The sequence below is a fragment of the Panthera pardus genome, unplaced genomic scaffold (genome assembly GCF_024362965.1).
Source record: "Panthera pardus isolate Hobbes unplaced genomic scaffold, ASM2436296v1 HiC_scaffold_281, whole genome shotgun sequence".
NCBI lineage: Eukaryota > Metazoa > Chordata > Mammalia > Carnivora > Felidae > Panthera > Panthera pardus.
In genome coordinates, this window is record NW_026526856.1 from 76,759 (window position 1) to 97,000 (window position 20,242).

The following is a 20,242-nucleotide window of genomic DNA, read 5'->3' on the forward strand; positions in this document are numbered from 1 at the left end:
GTCAGGCTCTGTGCTGACAGCTTGGAGTCTGGAGCCTGCTTCGGATTCTGTGTCTCCCTCTCTGCACCTCCCCCACTCGCACTCTGTCTCTCTCAGAAATAAATAAACAATTAAAAATAAAAAATAAAAAATAAGATGTAGCATACATATCTAAAGGATTATTATTCGGCCATGAGAAAGGAGAAAATCCTGTCTTTTACAACAACATGGATGGACCCTATGGGCATTAGGCTAAGTGAAACAAGTCAGAAGAGAAAGACAAAGATTATGTGATCTCACATATTTGTGGAAACCAGAAAACGTGTATAGATACAGACAGTAGAATGGTGGTTACAAGGGGCTAAGGGATAGGAGAAGTGGGAGATGTTTGTTGGCAAAGAGTTCAAACGTCCAGTTTGAAGAGGAATAACTCCAGAGCATCTAACGTACAGCATGGTGATGATGGTTAATATTATTGTATTACCAACTTGAAGGTGGCCTAGAGAGTATATCTCAAATGTTCTCACCATGAAGAAGAGATGGTAATTATGTGACGTGATGGAGGTGTTAGCTAACACAATGGTGGCAATAATTTCATTACATATATATATTCACATTGGTACTCGTTGAGTTTGCCAAATGGCATACATCAATAATAATTCAGTAAATCCAAGAAAAATTAACACAAACAAGTTGTAGCATTCATTTCTTAGTTAGTTAGTTAGTTAGTTAGTTAGTTAGTTAGTTAGCTAGTTAGTGTATATTCAAGTTACTCAGCATACAGTGTAGTCTGGCTTCTGGAGTAGAACCCAATGATTCATCTCTTACATAGGACACCCAGTGTTCATCACAAGTACCCTCCTCAATGCCCATCATACATTCATACCATCCCCCCTTGCTCAAGCAACCTCCAGCAACCCTCAACTTGTTCTCTGTATTTAAGAGTCTCTTATGGTTTCCCCTCTCTGTGTTTTACCTTATTTTTCCTTCCCTTACCCTATGTTCATCTGTTGAGTGTCTCGACTTCCACATATAAGTGAAAACATATCTATCTTTCTCTCACTGACTTATCTCGCTTATCAAATATACTCTACCTCCCTCCAAGTTGTTTCAAATGGCAAGATTTCATTCTTTTCCATCACAAACTAAAATTCCATTGTGTATATACACCACTTCTTCCTTATCCATTCATCAGCCGATGGACTTTGGGGGCTCATTCCATAATTTGGCTATTGTTGGTAGTACTGCTATCAACACTGTGGTGCATGTGCCCCTTGATATCAGCATTTTTGTGATTTTTTAATAAATTCCTAGTAGTGCGATTGCAGGTTGTAGGTTCGTTCTGTTTTTAATTGTTTGAGGAACCTCCATAGTGTTTTCCAGAGTGGCTCCACTAGTTTGCATTCCCACCAGCAGTGCAAAAGGGTTCTCCTTTCTCCACATCCTCACCAACATCTGTTGTTTCCTGAGATTTTCATTTTAGTCATTCTGAGAGGTGTGAGGTGGTATCCCAATGTGGTTTGGATTTCTATTTCCCTGATGATGAGGGATGTTGAGCATCTTTTCATGTGTCTGTTTACCATTTGGATGTCTTCTTTGGACAAGTGTCTGTTCATGACTTCTTCCCATTTCTTCACTGGATTATTTGTGTTCTGGGTGTTAAGTTTGGTAAGTCCTCTATAGATTTTGGATACTAACTCTTTATCCGATATGTCATTTGCAAATATCTTCTCCCATTCTTTCAGATGCCTTTTATTTTTGTTGATTGTTTCCTTTGCTGTACAGAAGCTTTTTATCTTGATGAAGTCCCAATAGTGCATTTTTGCTTTTATTGTCCTTGCCTCCAGACACATGTCAAGAATGAAATTGCTGCAGTCTAGGCCACAGAGGTTCTGCCTGTTTTCTACCATAGGATTTTCATGGTTTCCTTTCTCACATTTAGGTCTTTCATCCAGCTTGAATTTATTTTTATGTGTGGAGTAAGAACATGGTCCATTTTCCTTCTACGTGTCACTGTCCAGTTCTCCCAGCACCATTTGCTAAAGACTGTCTTTTTCCCATCGGATACTCTTTCCTGCTTTGTCAAAGATCAGTTGGAAATACATTTGTGGGTCCAATTCTGGGTTCTCTATTCTATTCCATTGGTCTCTATGTCTGTTTTTGTGCCAATACCATACTGTCTTGATGATTACAGCTTTGTAATACAGCTTAAAGTCTGGGATTGTGTTGCCTCCGATTTTGGTTTTCTTTTTCATTATTATATTGGCTATTCAGGGTCGCTTGCAGATCCATACAAAATTTAGGATTGTTTGTTCTAGCTCTGTGAAGAATGCTGGTGGGTTTTTTGATATGGATTGCACTGAATGTGTGGATTGCTTTGGGTAGTATCGACATTTTAACAATATTTGTTCTTCCAGTCCATGAGCATGGAATGTTTTTCCACTTCTTTGTGTCTTCTTCCTCAATTTCTTTCATAAGCTTTCTGTGGTTTTCAGCATACAGATCTTTTACCTCTTTGGCTGGATCTATTCCTAGCTATTCTATGTTTTTGGTGCAATTGGGAATAAGATCGATTCCTTGGTATCTCTTTCTGTTCCTTCATTATTGATGTTTAGAAAAGCAACCAACTTCTGTATATTGACTCTATATCCTGTGACTTTATGAATTCATGCATCAGCTCCAGAAGTTTTTTTTTTTGATGGAGTTTTCAGTTTTCCATGTAGAGTATCATGGCATCTGCAAAGAGTGAAAGTTTGACTTCTTTGCCAGTTTGGATGCCTGTTATTTCTTTCTGTTGTCTGACTGCTGGGGTTAGGACTTCCAGTACTATGTTCAACAACAGTGGTGAGATGGACATCCCTGTCGTGTTCCTGATCTCAGGGGTAAAGCTCTCAGTTTTTCGCCATGGAGGATACTATTAGCTGTGGATCTTTCATATATGGCTTTCATGATGTTAAGGTATGTTCCTCTATCCCTACTTTCTTGTGGCTTTTTGTCAAGAAAGGATGCTGTATTTTGTCAGACACTTTTCCTGCATCTATTGACAGGACAATATGCAGGTGTCCTCAGATCTAAAATGAGTCTCTTGTAGGGATCATATAGATGGGTCTTGGTTTTTTATCCATTCTGATACCCAAGGTCTTTTGATTGGGGCATTCAGTCCATTTACTTTCAGAGTGATTACTGGAAGATATGTATTTAGTGCCATTCTGTTATCTGTAGGTTTCATGTTTGTGGTGATGTCTCTGGTCCTTTGTAGTCTTTGCTGCTTTTCAACCACAGAGCTCCCCCACCCCGACCCCACTTAGGATCTCTTACAGGGCTGGATTAATGGTCAGGAACTACTTTAGTTTTTGTTTGTCTGAGAAAATCTTTATTGCTCGCTCTATTCTGAATGACAGCCCTCCTGGATAAAGGATTCTTGTCTGCACATTGTTCCCATTCAGCACATTGACTATTTCCTTTCATTCCCTTCTGGCCTACCAAGTTTCAGTGAACAAGTCTGCTTCTAATCCTATGGGTGTGTGTGTGGCTATGTGTGCGTATGTGTGGGGGTGTGTGTGTGTGTGTATATGTGTATAAAATAAGAATTGACCAAAAACAAATCAGAAACTATGAGCCTGATTCCAAAAGAAAAGAGAAGAGGGAGGAAAGAAAAAAGAAGAGAAGAGGATAAAAGAAACAAAGAAACAAAGAGTTGTCTGTTGGTCCCTAGGACCAGGAGCTGTGTTGGTCTGGAGGAGGGGCTGTCTGGCTCAGTCAGTGTCAATCTCACTCCAGTAGAGAAACAGTTACCAGGCACAGAGGGGCGGGATTTGGTGTAAGCAGGTCCTGCCTCCAAACTAGGGGCCACTGTTCTGCTCTCCCAGGCCCGACCATATGGTGATGGGGAGAAAAATGGTGACACCCTTCTCTCTCCTCCTTGGATCAGGTGTCCCAAACCATGCTCTTCCTGTGCCTCACTGGGGTCAGCTGGGATTCAAAACCTGATGTCTTCAAGGATCCCACCCAGGGCGCTCCCCGTTCTGGGGTAACACCACTCCGTCCAGATGACAAGGAGCCTTTTGCTGGTGACTACAGGGTCTTTTGTCCTTGGGGAGCAATACACCCTCTTCTCTCCATATGGAGGGAGGGGACTGCTCTCTCACAGTGTGCCCCCGAGGTCACTACCACCCCAGGGTTAGCTCCCCTCCCTAGGCGTGCCAAAGGCTCCATCTGCTCCAGAGAAATTCTTTTGAAACCTCTGAGTTTCAGCTCCAAAGGCTGTTTACTAAAAAGAAACTGGATCTCTCCATATTTCTTGTTCCCCAGTCCGTGGTCCAGAGAGGTTTACCTCTTTTGCTGACTTGATACCACAATTTCACAGCCTCTCTCTCTCTCTCTTTCTGTCCCTTTTGTCTGTCCACAGAAGGGGTTCCCTCCCCTCCATGCCTGCCCTGCTTTATGTCCCCCAATTCACATACATGCACCTGATTCTACCAAGCTGTCTCCCTCCATCTGTGGAGATCCTTCTGCCAATCCACAGATCAATTTCCTGAGTGTTCCAAGTGATCTGACCTCAAAACAGCTGTGTTTGAGGGACGAGGAAGATCCCGGTCCCCCTACTTCTCTGCAATCTCAACTCCCTCCTGTCTCATTCATTTCTTTCATCCCACTTACACTTCCTCTCCTAAGGTCAGATTTGTATTGGTTTAATACAAAAATCTTCCTACGAAGTTACCAAATGAGAATGTTCTTTCATTATTCATCTACAAACACGGTCCACTCCTTGTGGTCAAATGTAAGTAAAGAGACTGAAAGAACGGCATTTCTAAATGTTTACCATATGTAAATCTATAATGACATCAAATGGGGTATAGTTTCTTGCATGGAGCTCTGAGTCCTGCACGATTCCATCAATAGCAGATACTCCCGCTACCTCCTGGTAACATGAATTTCTCTTTACAATGTGACCTGTAGGAATAAACTGTTAACACATTCAAACGGGTATGTTTGTACATATTCCAGAAAACACTGAAGTACATCATTTATAAGCCTGTCACTTCTAAGTAGTACAAGCTAAGGGAAACATTTTCTTCTCCTAGTCATCTTCACGAAAGTGTTCAGATATTGCATGTGGAGCACATGTTTGTGCATGTGCATCTGTGTGTGTGTGTGTGTGTGTGTGTGTGTGTGTGTGTGTGTAATAATATAGTAATATATGTTGCTCCAATCCAAAGGCAAAACAAAGTGTAATATGTTGTGGTGCAGTATTGTTACAGAACCAGGCTGGGTCGCTGGCAGAAAAACCAAGCGGCACTCGGAGTTCTTGGTGGATCAGAGTTTCATTTTACACCGGCGGCCTCAGAGGAGATGCTTCTCCAGAGATCTGAGCCCCAAGCACAAGCATGGGGGACAATTCATCGTCTGTTACTTCCGCATTCCACATTAGTAGTCATTTGGCACACGCAGCAAGCGGGGCAGGAAGAAGAACCCAGAAGGAGTCTTTAAGCTGGGAACTAGAGTTTATGTTAGTCCTGTTGGCCATCTTATGGTACATAACTTTACTTATTTTCCCAACATTCCCTTCTTTGATGACTTTTTTGAAAAATCTTTTTTAGTAGGCATCACCTTTAGCTCTAAGGGTAGGTACTCTCGGAGAGCTAAGATGTGTGTTGCAGTTTCCAGGTAATGTTGAGGGACCTGGTCAGGGTTTGTGTAATGTCCGCCACAAATGCAGGTCCGTTGTCACTATGTATGGTTAAGGGCAGACCAAACCAAGGTACAATTTCCCGAAGAAGAGCTTTGGCCACCTCACGACTTCATTCCATCCTGGTTGGGAAGGCTTTGACCCATCCTGAATATGTGCAGATTATTACAAGGAGGTACCTGAATCCTTTGCTCGGTTGTATATCTGTGAATTCCACCTCCAACTCTTTGAAAGGGGTGGCCCCGTCCTTTGAATAAACCAGGTTTCCTGGGATTATATGGGGTGGGTTTCTAGTAACTGTCAGATCAGGTTAGGGAGGATATGGTTTGCATATTTAGAGATTTATGAATTAACCAAGCCTCAAGTGAATATAAAGCACGAAAGTCTTTATCTATTGATAGGTCTACGGTGAGAAAAGTCTTTGCATACAACTTTTGGGGGAATCCATCCCATTTTCAATTGTTTAAATAATCATATGCCCATGGGATCTTATTATTATCCCCACAGAATAACAAGCACAGAAGATTGTCCATACATGAAAACTGTGACATTTTTTCTGAAGTTTACCTCAGGTTTTCTACTTTAGGCAAACAGCAAACATGTAAGCACAATCAGAACTAGAATTTAACTTCCATAATGGTGTGTTGTTGAAATGTAGTTTTTTTTCTCTATAAAAATCCCTCTTTCCGGAGATAGCCAAATTGAGACCAATGCATTTGTAGAACAAGTCCAGTCTTAACAAACCTGGCCTAATTATTTACGTAAGCTCACCAAGAATAACAATTGATCATGAGGATCTTTTTTATTTTTGATATTAATTCATTTCTGAGAGAAAGAGAGAGGCAGAACGTGAGCAGGGGAGGGGCAGAGAGAGAAGGAGACACAGAATCTGAAGCAGGCTCCAGGCTCTGAGCTGTCAGCACAGAGCCCGAAGCAGGGCTCAAACTCACAGACCGTGAGATCATGACATGAGCCAAAGTCAGACTCTTAACCAACTGAGCCACCCAGGTGCCCCAATCATGAGGATCTCTTAAACGTTGCTTTGCTAGAACCTTTTATAAGGAATCTCCAGATTGAAATTTTAGTAGCCTCTCCAATCCAGAAGCCAAGCCAAATACTTGCCATCAGACAGGCCTCCAATACCTGTAGAATTGGGTGAATTCCTCTTCACGAGGTCCCCAAGGTATCCTGAGGTTCCTGCACCTGCCGGGAAGTGACCTTCTTCACTCACCTGGGGAGGCTGCTAGAAACTCTGGAAGCAAGGTATCAGGCCACCATTTCCAAGGGGCTTTATGGCTCCATGTTTCACAAAGTCAACCTTAGTTCCCTAAAGCTGTCTGGTCATATATGAGTCTATGCATGTCAATCTCAAATAGGACATTCCAGTCAAAGCCTTGGTAAAATAACCAGTGTTTACAAAGGTGACCTGTTACAAGATGAACAGATTCTTACTGAACTTATGCAAAAAATTGTAATTGCCATGAAAGAAAAAAATACTCACTGAGAGTTTTTGAATTTCAGGGGGTAGGTAGAGGAAAAGATAAATGCCTCAGTTGTTTACAAATGACCACTTTATGACATTTCTGTATATCATAGGTATCTTAAGAGAAAGTTTCCTTAATCTGGAAAAGCAAACATTAGAGAACCAGCAATATTTCCAACAAGAGTCACACAACTATAATCTTCCTCAGTTCATTTAGTCCCATGTTCCTAATCCTTGTTCAGTTTGAATGCAGCTTTTTAGCTCTGGAAACTCTTACCCATTTTAGTATTAATCTTACAGACGTCCAATACCTGTATTTGTCCCACAAGTCCTTTTTATAAATCCTCTTGAAGAAGAAATACGTTTTGTGAGAGAACAAGAACAACTATAAATGAAAAAAAACTCAGAAATACACATTGTTAAAGATCCAATGAGAGTCCATTATGATGCAATTGACAAAGAAGTTCAGTTATTTCTGTAACATATAACACTTCAAGCAATCAGAATATTAGGTGATGACCTTATACCAAAACATTAAAACTTTAGGAATTGCATATATATTTGGGCAGTTACAACATTTACCCATGCAATACAACCTAAGATTTACTGTTGCATGACAGTGCTTCTCCAAGTAACTTAGCATCCCAAATAAAAGGGCCTAGTTGCTCAAAAAGACTTCATTTACCCTTTAAATCCTGGGAACTTTGTTAAAACCTTAGGAAGTTATAAAGCACATCCTAAATAGGATTACAGATCATTACAAATCTTAAAACTTTATTTATTCAACCAAGGCGGCAATAAAAGATCCTAATGGCGAATGTATAGCATTATATCATTGTTAGTAAACCCTAGCTCCTTCAACATTGAGAAGTTTTAACTAAGTAATCAAAGACCTGATAAAGATAAAACCTAAAGCTTTGCTTTTTCTGGAAGACAAACAAAAAAGAAAACCTTTGTTTACATTGTCTTATCAAAAGCAAATCAACAGTCCAAGAAAACGTTGACTTTTGAATAGAGAGAAAAGCAGAATTTCCACCTTATACCAGGGTACTTTTAAAATTCCATTAATCTCAACCTTAGTCCATCCTGAGCACACATAAAATTCCTTTCCAAAGATGTCCCTTCATGAACCTTCTACAACTTTCCTTTGCCTTCAAACTTTGTCCCAAAGCCATTTCTCTGCAACGAACCAGTCTCATTTAGGGCAAAATTACTTTCTTTGACCCTCAACAAAAAATGTACTTCCATTCCTTATATCTTTCTTACAAACCTCCTACTTTCCTACATACAGGGTTGCTTTCCTTATTTCCATCAGTCTTATGTACACTTAGCAGAATTTTAACTCTTAGGAAACCTTAGTCTCCAATTGAGGACTTAGTAACCAAGAGAGAGGTGTTATACACCAGAATTTTTTTAGATGGTAAATTCACAAGCCAGTTAAGCACAAAGCATGTTTTCCAATGGATCCAAATAGCTTTAGTTACTCTGCAATAAGAAGTTAAAAACACAGCTCACTGGGGAGGGAGCCAAGATGGCAGAAAAGCGTGGACGTTTTTTGTGTCTCGTGTCCATGAAATACACCCAGACCAACACTAAACCACCCTGCACAACTAGAAAAGTGATCTGAGGATGAACACAACATTCTGCACAACCTGAACCACACAATTCAGCAGGTACCTGGTGCAGATTGGTGAACTTGGGGAGACAAGCCGCGAAGGACACGGAGGTGCTTTACATGCAGAGAGAGGACAGAGACAGTGGTGAGAATATGGGAAAAGCACCCCTCCCCAAAAGCAGCTGGAGAGAAGGGGGAAAACTGGAAACAGCTGCAGGGACTAAACTAAAAAGGGAGAAAGGAGAAGGCTAAAATTCCATTAAGACTGTAAACAGGGAGAGTGCAAAGTCTGCAATCTGCAGCTCGATAACTAGCAGTGCTCTGATGGGAAGGGCGAATCCCCAGGAGCAGAGTGGGGTCTGGGAGGTTCTAGGGCCACACGGGGAGTACTGGTTCCACTGCTGGAAGGACATTTGGTAGAGAATGTGAGGCCATTGGTCCCAGCAGACCCCAGAGAAAAGCCATAGTTGCTGGTGCTCAAACAAGGTCATTAAGGGTGAAGTCTTAAGGTGGTGCCAGATGTGTGTTGTGATTTTCCATAATCCCTGAAAAGCTGCTGCTACACTACCTCACAGACTTTTGGGGGGCGGGCTGGCACCTGGCCCAGTCTCTGTGTACTGGCAGCAGCACTGTCCCACGAACTTTCCTGGGTGTGGCGGGAACCCAGCCATTGCTCAGTGAGACCCTCCCGCAGAGGGGTGGAACAGGTCAAAGCCACAGTCCTTCAGACATAAGAGGCTGGGGAAAACAGCCTCATCTGAGACAAAACTCGGGAGAGAGGTACTGCCTGGGGCTTGGTCACAGACAGTGAAAAAGCAAGGAGTGGATGAAAGCTGAAGGCAGACGATGGGTGCACGAGTGCTAATCGGGGAGGAATGAGTTCTGATACTACAGACTGCATAGCTGGGTGATGCCATTTTCACTGCTTCTATACATGCGCATATGCACCTACAAGTGCCACAACAATCCACCCCAGTAGGGTAGCACCGCCATCTAGTGGAGAATAGAGCCATTACACTAAGTCCTGCCCGACTGGACCAACCTTGCTCTTCAAGAACACAAGTATAGCCTACTTACTTATGGACTATAAAGCACATCACAGTCTGAATTGTAGGGGAAATCAAAGTAAATTCAGTCATATTTCAGTCTGTTAGCAGGTCCATCTATTCAGTTTTCTTTCTTTTTTTCTTCTTTTTGTTCTCTATTTCTTTTTTTTTTCTTGAATACAGAAAGAGAAAAAATTCATTTTTACTTTCAATTTTTATTAAAAATATTTTCTTTAATATTTTTAACTGTATGTTTACATCTGGGTAAATTTTTTCAAATTCTATTTTACTTCCACAAGTGTATTTTAGTCTAATTCATTGAACTCTTTTTTTTTCAAATTTTTAAATATTTTCCTTATTTTTCCCCTTTATCTTTTTTTTCTTTTTCATTTCTTTTCTTGTTCTTGAATACAGAATGAGAAAAAATTCATTTTTATTTTTAAATTTTATTAAAAATATTTTTCTTCAGTTTTTTCTCTACTATATATTCGACTTTTGTGTATTTCTTTTCAAATTCTAGTTTACTTCCATTATTTCATCTTAGTCTCCTTCATTTTACTCATTTTTTTCAAGTTTTCAAACGTTTTCCTTTTTTCCTTCTTTCTTTCCCCTTTTTTCTCTAATCTATCAAGCCTCTTTCAACACCCGGACAAAAACACACCTAGAATATAGCATCATTTATTCAATTATTTGAGTGTGTGTGTGTAATTTTTTAATTTTAATATTTTTTCGATTTCAATTCTTTTAATTTTAATTTTTTCTACCTGATTCATTTTATTCTTTCAAAATGATGAACCGAAAAAATTCACCCCCCAGAAAAGAACAGGGAGAAATCACAACCAGGGACATAACCAACACAGATACAAGCAAGATGTCTGAACCAGAATTTAGAATCGCAATTATAAGAATACTACCTGGAGTCGAAAATACATTAGAATCCATTTCTGTGGATATACAAGAAGTAACAGCTAGTCAGGATGAAATAAAAAATGTTGTAACTGACCTGCAATCATGAATGGATGCCATGGCAGCAAGGATAGATGAAACATATCAGCAAATCACTTATAGAGGACAAGCTTAGGGAGAAACATGAAGCACGAAAACAAGAGGGAGTCTAAGGCAAAAGAGCACAATATAAGATTTAGAGAACTCAGTGATTCATTAAGGAATAACATCAGAATTATAGCAGTCCCAGAAGCTGAAGAGACAGAAAATGGGGTAGAAGGTTATGAGCAAATCATAGAGGAAAACTTTCCTAACCTGGGGAAAGACACAAACATTAAAATCCAGAAAGCACAGAGGACACTCATTAGATTCAACCAAAACTGACCATCAACAAGGCATACCATAGTCAAATTCACAAAATACTCAGGCAAAGAGAGAATCATGAGAGCAGCAAGGGAAAAAAACCCTTAACCTACAAGGGAAGACAGATCATGTTCACAGCAGACCTATCCACAGAAACTTGGCAGGCAAGCAAGGAGTGCCAGGATATATTCAACGTTCTGAGTCAGAAAAATGGCAGCCAAGAATGATTTATCCAGCAAGGCTGTCATTAAAAATATAAGGAGAAATAAAAAGTTTACAGACAAACATTCAAGGAGTTCATTACCACTAAACCAGCCCTGAAAGAAAGTTTAAGGGCGACTGTCTAAGAGGAGAAAAGACCAAACAAACAAACAAAAACACCAAAACCCAAAAAGATCAAAAGTAACAAAGACTAGAAAGGTACAGACAACACCACCAGAAACTCCAACTCCACGAGAAACATAATGGCAATACTGGACTAACACTCCAATCAAAACACATAGGATAACAGAATGGATAAGAAAACAAGATCCATCCATATACTGTTTACAAGAGACCCATTTTAGACCTAAAGACACCTTCAGATTGAAAGTAAGGGGATGGAGAAACATCTATCATACTAATGGTCACAAAAAGAAAGCCAGAGTAGCCATACTTATATCAGACAATCTAGATTTTAAAATAAAGACTGAGGTGCCTGGGTGGCTCAGTCGGTTAAGTGTCTGATTTCTGCTCAGGTCAAAATCTCACAGTACATGAGTTCAAGCACGTCATTGGGCTCTGTGCTGAGAACTCAGAGACTGGTACCTGGATTCTGTGTCTCCCTGTCTCTCTCTCTCTCTCTCTCTCTCTCTCTCTCTGCCCCTCCCTCACTCATGCTATCTCTCTCTATCAAAAATCAATAAATGTTAAAAAAAATTTAAATAAAGGCTGTAACAAAAGATCAAGAAGGGCATTATATCATAATTAACAGGCCTATCCATCAAGAAGATCTAACAATTGTAAACATTTATGCTCGAAACGTTAGGGTCCCAAATTTATAAATCAATTAATCACACACACAAAGACTCATTGATAATAATACCATAATAGTAATGGACTGCAGCACTCAATTGGCAGCAACGCACATATCGTCTAAACAGAAAATCAACAAAAAAACAATGATTATGAATGACACACTACACGAAATGGACTTAACAGATATATTCAGAATTATTTCATCCTAAAGTAACGGATACACATTGTTCTCAAGTGCGCATGGGACATTCTCCAGAATAGATCACATACCAGGACACAAATCAGCCCTCAGTGAGCAAAAAAGATGAAGATCACACCGCGCCTATTTTCACACCACAACACTATGAAACTCGAAATCAATCACAAGAAAAAAGGTGGAAGGATAACAAATAGTTGGAGACTAAAGACAATGCTACTAACTAATGAATGGGCTAACCAAGAAATTAAGGAGGAAATTAAAAGTACATGGAAGCCGATTAAAATGATAACACCAAAGCCCAGGACCTATGGGATGTAGCAATGGTGGTCATAAGAGGGAAATATATAGCAATCGAGGCTTTGCTAAAGATGGAAGAAGGGTCTAACCTTACACCTTAAAGAGCTGGAAAAAGAACAGCAAATAAAACCCCACACTAGCAGAAGATAGGAAATAATAAAGACTAGAGCAGAAAGCAAGGTTATCAAAAAAACAAACAAACAAACAAAACAAAACAAAACAGTAGAACAGATCAATGAAATCAGAAGGTGGCTCTTGGAAAGAGTTAACAAATATGATAAATCCATATCCAGTTTGATCAAAAATAAAAAGGAAAGGACCCAAATAAATAAAATAAAGAATCACATGGGAATACAAGCTGGTGCAGCCACTCTGGAAAACAGTATGGAGCTTCCTCAAAAAGCTAAAAATAGAATTACCCTACAACCCAGCAATTGTACTACTAGGCATTTATCCATGGGATACACGTGTGCTGTTTCAAAGGCACACATGCACCCCCATGTTTATAGCACCACTATAAACAATAACCAAAGTATGGAAAGAGCCCAAATGTCCATTGATGGATGAATGCATAAAGATGTGGTATATATATACATACAATAGAGTATCACCCGGCAATAAAAAAAGAATGAAATCTTGCCATTTGCAACTACGTGGATGGAACTGGGGGGTATCATGCTAAGTGAAATCAGTCAGTCAGAGAAAGACAAAAATCATATGACTTCACTCATATGAGGACTTTAAAAGACAAAACAGATGAACATAAGGGAAGGGAAACAAAATATAAAAACAGGGAGGGGGACAAAACAGAAGAGACTCATAAATGTGGAGAACAAACAGAGGGTTACTGGAGGGATTGTGGGAGGGGGGGATGGGCTAAATGGGTAAGGGCCACTAAGGAATCTACTCCTGAAATCACTGTTGCACTATATGCTAACTAATTTGGATGTAAATTTTTAAAAATACAAAATACAATTAAAACAATATTTTAAAAAAATCAAGAATCACAGAGGACAGATCACCACCAACACAGCAGAAATATAAACAATAATAAGAGAATATTATGAGCAATTAGACACCAATAAAATGGGCAATCTAGAAGAAGTGGACAAATTCCTAGAAACACATAAACAACCAAAACTGAAACAGGAAGAAACAGAAACTTTTAACACACCCATAAACAGTAAAGGAATCGAATTAGTAATCAAAAATGTCCCAAAAAGAAGAGTCCAGGGCTGGATGGCTTTCCAGGGGAATTCTACCACATATTTTAAGAAGAGTTAACACCTATTCTTTTGAAGCCATGCCAAAAATAGAAATGGAAGGAAACCTTACAAACTCATTCTATGAGACCATCATTACCTTGATTCCAAAACCAGACAAAGAACCCACTCAAAAGGAGAATTACAGAACAATTTCCCTGATAAATATGGATGCAAAAATCCTCAAAGAGATAATAGCCAACCAAATCACCCAATGCATTAAAAGAATTATTCAACAAGACCAAGTGGGATTTATACCTGGGACACAGGGCTAGTTCAATATCTGCAAATCAATCAGTGTGATACATCGCATCACTAAAAGAAAGGACAAGAACCACATGGTCCTCTCAATAGATGGAGAGAAAGCATTTGACAAAATACAGCATCCTTTCTTGACAAAAACACTCAAAAAGGTAGGGCTAGAAGGCTCATACCTCAAGATCACAAATGCCGTAAATGAAAGACCTAATGTTACTATCGTCCTCAATAGGGAAAAACTGAGAGCTTTCCCCCTAAGATCAGGAACAGGACAGGGATGCCCATTCTCACCACTGTTATTCAACATAGTATTGGAAGTCTTAGACTCAGAAATCAGACAACACAGAGGAATAAAAGACATCCAAATAAGCCAGGAGGAAGACACACTCACTCCTCACAGATGATATGACACTCTATGTGGAAAACCCAAAAGATTCCACCAAAACACTTCTAGAACTGATCCATGAATTCAGCAAGGTTGCGGGATGTAAAACCCATGCACAGAAATCTATTGCATTCCTAAACACCAATAATGAACCAACAGTAAGAGAAATCAGGAAATCGATCCCATTTACAAGTGCACCAAAACCCGTAAAATACCCACAAATAAGCATAACCAAACAGGTGAAAAATCAATGCACTGAAAACTATAGAAAACTTATCCAAGACATTGAAGAAGGCACACAAGAAAATGGCAAAATGTTCCATACTCCTGGATGGGAAGAACAAAGATTGTTAACATGTCGATACTACTCAGGCAATCAACATATTCAGTGCAATCCCTATCAAAGCAACACCCGGATTCTTCACAGAGCTAGAACAATCTAAAAATGTGTATGGAACCAGAAAACAACTAAATTGACAAAGCAATCTTGAAAAAGAAAACCGAAGCTGGAGGTATCACGATGCTGGACTGCAAGACGTATTACAGCTTAACTGAATAGCCACCCAGGTGCCTAGGTACAATATGATTTTTGATAACAGGATTATAATAGAGATATTCAGTGAAGATAACAAAGCTCAGAGAAATTGAGTCAAAACAAAAAGTCAAAAGACAAGACAAATGCAGAATTCCCACCTGGCTGAGATTAGGGGATTATTCCTCCCTTACCATTTCTCTGCAGTGTTCCAAGATTCTAATTGTTACAAAGCTAAAGGGCAATTATCAATAATTAATGGCACCTGCCTCACAGGCTTGTTTTGAGGAATGAATAAACACACACAAAGCATTTCTGAGGGGAAAAATAAGATGTGTTACAAAGCTGTAATGATCAAGACAGTATGGTACTGGCACAAAAAACAGACACATCAATGGAACTGAGTGTTCTCCACAATAAGAGAACCCAGAAATGGACCCACAAATGTATGGCCAACCAATCTTTGACAAAGAAGGAAAGAATTTCCAATGGAATAAATAAAGTCTCTTCAGCAAATGGTGCTGGGAAAACTAGACAGCACATACAGAAAAATGAACCTTCACCACTTTCCTTCACCATGCACAAAAATAAACTCAAAATGGAAGAAAGACCTAAATGTAAGACAGGAAGCCATCAAAATCCTAGAGCAGAAAGCAGGCAAAAACCTCTTTGACCTGGAAAGCAACAACTTTCTTACTCAACACATCTGCAGAGGCAAGGGAAACAGAAAGAAAAATGAACTATTGGGACCTTATCAAAATACAAAGCTTCTGCACAGTGAAGGAAACAATCAGCAAATAAAAGCAACCTACGGAATGGGAGAAGATATTTCCAAATGATATATCAGATAAAGGGTTAGTATGCAAAATCTATAAAGACCTTATCAAACTCAAAAAATGAATAATCCAGTGAAGAAATGGGCCAAACACATGAATAGACACTTGTCCAAAGAAGACATCCAGGTGGCTAACAAACACATGAAAAAAATGTTGAAAATCACTTATCATCAGGGAAATACAAATCAAAACCAAATGAGATATCACCTCACACCTGTCAGAATGGCTAACATTAACAACTCAGGCAACGACAGATGTTGGCAAGGATGCAGAGAAAGAGGATCACTTTTGCACTACTGCTGGAAATGCAAACTGGTGCAGCCACTCTGGAAAACACTATGTGGGTTTTTCAAAAAATTAAAAATAGAACTACCTTATGACCCAGCAGTTGCACTAGTAGGTATTCATACAAGGGATACAGGTGTGTTGTTTTAAAAGGGCACATGCTCCTCACTGCACAACAGCAGTGCTATCGACAATAGCCAAATTATGGAAAGAGACCAACTGTCCATTGATGGATGAATGGATAAAGAAGAACTGGTAAATATATGCGATGGAGTATTACTCAGCAGTCAAAAATAATGAAATCTTGCCATTTGCAGCGACATAGATAGAACTAGACTGTACTTTGTTGAGTGAAATAAATCGATCAGAGAAAGACAAATATCATGATTTCACTTATATGTGGAATTTAAGACATGTAACGGATTAACTGAGGAGAAGGGAAGGAAAAAAAAGAAAAACAGAAGGAGGCAAACGATAGGAGACTCTTACATACAAACAACAAACTGAGGGTTGCTGGAGGAGAGAGGAGTGGGGGCATGGGCGAAACGTGTGATGGGTATTAGGAGGGCACTTCTTGGGAAGAGTACATGGCTTCATATGTAAGTGATGAATCACTTGGTTTTACTCCTGCAACCAATACAACACTATCTGTTAACTAACTTGAATTGAAATAAATACATTTATTTTAAAAAGAAATAATATTTATGATAAAGATGAATAAGTAAAAACACTTAATTAAAAAAACTAGAATAAAATCATTTGAAAAACATTTCAAACTTACTTGTGTTTCAAAGTTAAAAGAAAACTACTGAATGGGAGAAGATATTAACAAATGACATAACCAATAAAGGGTTTATATCGTAATTTATAAAGGTCTTATACATACAATGCCCAAAATACAAATGATCCAATTAAAAATGGCCAGAATACATGAATAGACATTCTCCAAAGAAGACAACATGATGACAAAAAAAAACACGTCAAAACATGCTCAACATCACTGATCATCAGGTAAATACAAACCAAAAATGCAATGATATGTCACTTCATCCATGTGAGAATAGCTAAAATCAAGAACACAAGAAACAACAGGTGTTGTCAAGGATATTTAGAAATGGGAACTCTCTTGCACTGCTGAATCCATGAATTCAGAGTTTGAACACTCCTTGCTTAAAACAATGAAGTAAGGTAATTCTCATGATAGTCATCAGGGGAAATGTTGGATGACAGGTCCAGACACAAAATCTTAGGGGCTCTGACATTCAAAGTGTTCCATCACAGGGTCTTCCGTACCGAGTCATCTGGAGTCATAGTCTCTACAAAGCACCTTCCTCATTGCTCCAGTCACATCCTTGTTCCGCAGGGTATATATAAAGGGGTTGACCATGGGGGTGACGATGGTGTAGAAGAGAGAAACGAACTTGCCCTGATCCCGGGAGTAGTTGTTGCTGGGCTGGAGGTAAATGTAGATGCCTGTGCCGTAGAACAGGGAGACCACTGTGAAGTGGGACCCACATGTCCCAAAAGCTTTCCTCTGCCCTGAAGCTGACTTTATTCTTAACACTGCCTTGACAATCTGACCATAGGAGAACGTGATCAATGCCACAGGTATGAGGAGAATGATCACACTGACAAAGAGCTCAGACTCATTCACAGTGGTGTCAACACAGGCAAGCTTGAGCAGTGGGGGAACCTCACAAAAGAAGTGGTCTATTTTATTTCTCCCACAGAGCGGTACAAGGAAGGTGAGCACCGTGTGCAATGAGGAGTTGGCAAAACCAAGGAACCACGATGCAGAAGCCATCAGGGCACAGAGACGGGGGTGCATGATCACTGTGTAGTGCAGGGGCCTGCAGACGGCTGCATAGCGGTCAAATGCCATCACCCCTAACAGAATGCATTCTGTGGATCCCAACCCTAGAGAGACGAACAGCTGAGCTACACAGCCACCGAAGGAGATAGACTTGTCTGCTCCCCTGAGATGAACCAGCAGCTGAGGAACAGTGCTGGTCGTGTAACACAGGTCCAGAAAGCTTAGGTTGGAGAGGAAAAAGTACATGGGAGTCTGCAGGTGTGGGTCCAGGCGGGACAATGCAATGATGCTCGTGTTTCCCAGCAGGGTGAGCAGATAGAAGATCAGAAGAACCACAAAGAGGACTCGCTCCAGCTGAGGCCGGTCAGAGAAACCCAGCAGCATAAAGCCAGTGAAAGAACTTCCATTTTTCTGGTCCATCCTTTCTTACCACGTGTTTCCTGTCAAGACCAAGATTTAGCAATTTTTAAAAACAATCTTCAGAGCAATAAAATGTTGGCAGGATGTGAATTTAGCATGTTATAAGACAGGGCATGGGATTGTATAAGTAACTCTTTGAATAAATTATGGACTCATGAAATTGCCATCGTTCATATTAATTAATTCTATATTATCAAAAAAGAAAATCATAATATTTAATGTAAGAAAAATCAAATAATGGACCTGTGTCTGCATCAGTCATAGGTACAAAATGTCTTTCAGTCTCAGCCTAGTAGGCTGAAAGAACTATAAAATATGTGTGTGCACCCCCGTGTTTATAGCAGCACTATCAACAATGGCCAAAGTATGGAAAGAGACCAAATGTCCACCAATGGATGAATGGATAAGAAAATGTGGTATAAACATACAATGGAGTATTACTCAGCAATCAAAAAAGAATGAAATCGTGCCATTTGCAACTACGTGGATGGAACCGGAGGGTATTACGCTAAGTGAAATTAGTCAGAGAAAGACAAAAATCATATGACTTCACTCATATGAGGACTTTAAGAGACAAAACAGATGAACATAAGGGAAGGGAAGCAAAAATAATATAAAAACAGGGAGGGGGACAAAACAGGAGAGACGCATAAATATGGAGAACAAACTGAGGGTTGCTGGAGGGGTTGTGGGAGGGAAGATGGGCTACATGGGTAAGGGGTATTAAGGAATGTACTCCTGAAATCATTGTTGCACTATATGCTAACTAATTTGGATGTAAATTCAAAAAAATAAAAAAGAGAATTTAAAAATCAATAAAATAAATGAAATAAAATAAAAATATGTGTGCCTTTCAGAGAAAATCGGGATAAGGGAAAAGAGGGAGGGAAATCAGAAAGAATAGGAAAGTGCTGCACACAGAGTGAGTCATCATTTTTTTAAAAACTTTTTCTAATGTTTACTTATCTTTGAGAGAGGGACAAAGGCAGAGTGCAAGCGGGGAAAACAGGGAGAAAAGAAGACACAGAACTCAACCAGGCTCCAGGCTCCTGGCTCCTAGCTATCAGCACACAGCCCAACATGGAGCTTGAACTCACAAACAGTGAGATCTTGACCAGAGCCGAAGTCAGACCCTTCACCGACTGAGCCACCCAGGCACCCAAGATTCATTATTTTTCATATGTATCTCATAATTGCACACAACTGGAATACACATACCACATGGCACAGGTCATGATACAACATGATCTCGAAAATAAATTCAGTTACAGGAATTTATGACCTAGAGTATATTTCTACAAAGAATTCAGTTACATTCAACACATCGCTGCTAGTTCTGCATACAAACAAATATCAGGTTTCTTTGTGTGTGTGTGGAAGTAAAACAAATACTCAATGAGAGAAAACCTGACAACAACACCATTCAAACAGTGCTTAACGTTAACCCCAAAGATGCTTAAAATTACCATACCAATTTAACAGGAACTCTGAAAATTCATCGGCTATGCAGTCCTTTGGAATCAGAACTCTAAAATCCAGGGACCAACACTTAACTCTTCCTTCTGCAGATTGGTGTTTCACACATTACTCCATTAGAGTAATTACACCAACCTTCATAAAATTCCTCAAAGAGGTAGGATTACTCCATATCACCATTCTTTTTTTTTTTTTCAACGTTTTTTATTTATTTTTGGGACAGAGAGAGACAGAGCATGAACGGGGGAGGGGCAGAGAGAGAGGGAGACACAGAATCGGAAACAGGCTCCAGGCTCGGAGCCATCAACCCAGAGCCCCACGCGGGGCTCGAACTCACGGACT

The 20,242-nt window shown here is 39.7% G+C and overlaps 1 protein-coding gene across 1 annotated transcript; it reads right to left on the minus strand.

Moving 5' to 3' along the window:
* Positions 1-17,488: 17,488 nt before the first annotated feature.
* On the minus strand, positions 17,489-18,424 carry LOC109259450 (putative olfactory receptor 2B8). The gene has a single exon (XM_019437098.2). The coding sequence runs from the start codon at positions 18,422-18,424 to the stop codon at positions 17,489-17,491; it is 936 nt and encodes a 311-aa protein (XP_019292643.2).
* Between the last annotated feature and the right edge of the window lie 1,818 nt (positions 18,425-20,242).

What these genes read in the sequence shown, in the direction of transcription:
- LOC109259450 (XM_019437098.2), bottom strand. Translation starts at nt 18,424, where the DNA reads ATGGACCAGAAAAATGGAAGTTCTTTCACTGGCTTTATGCTGCTGGGT.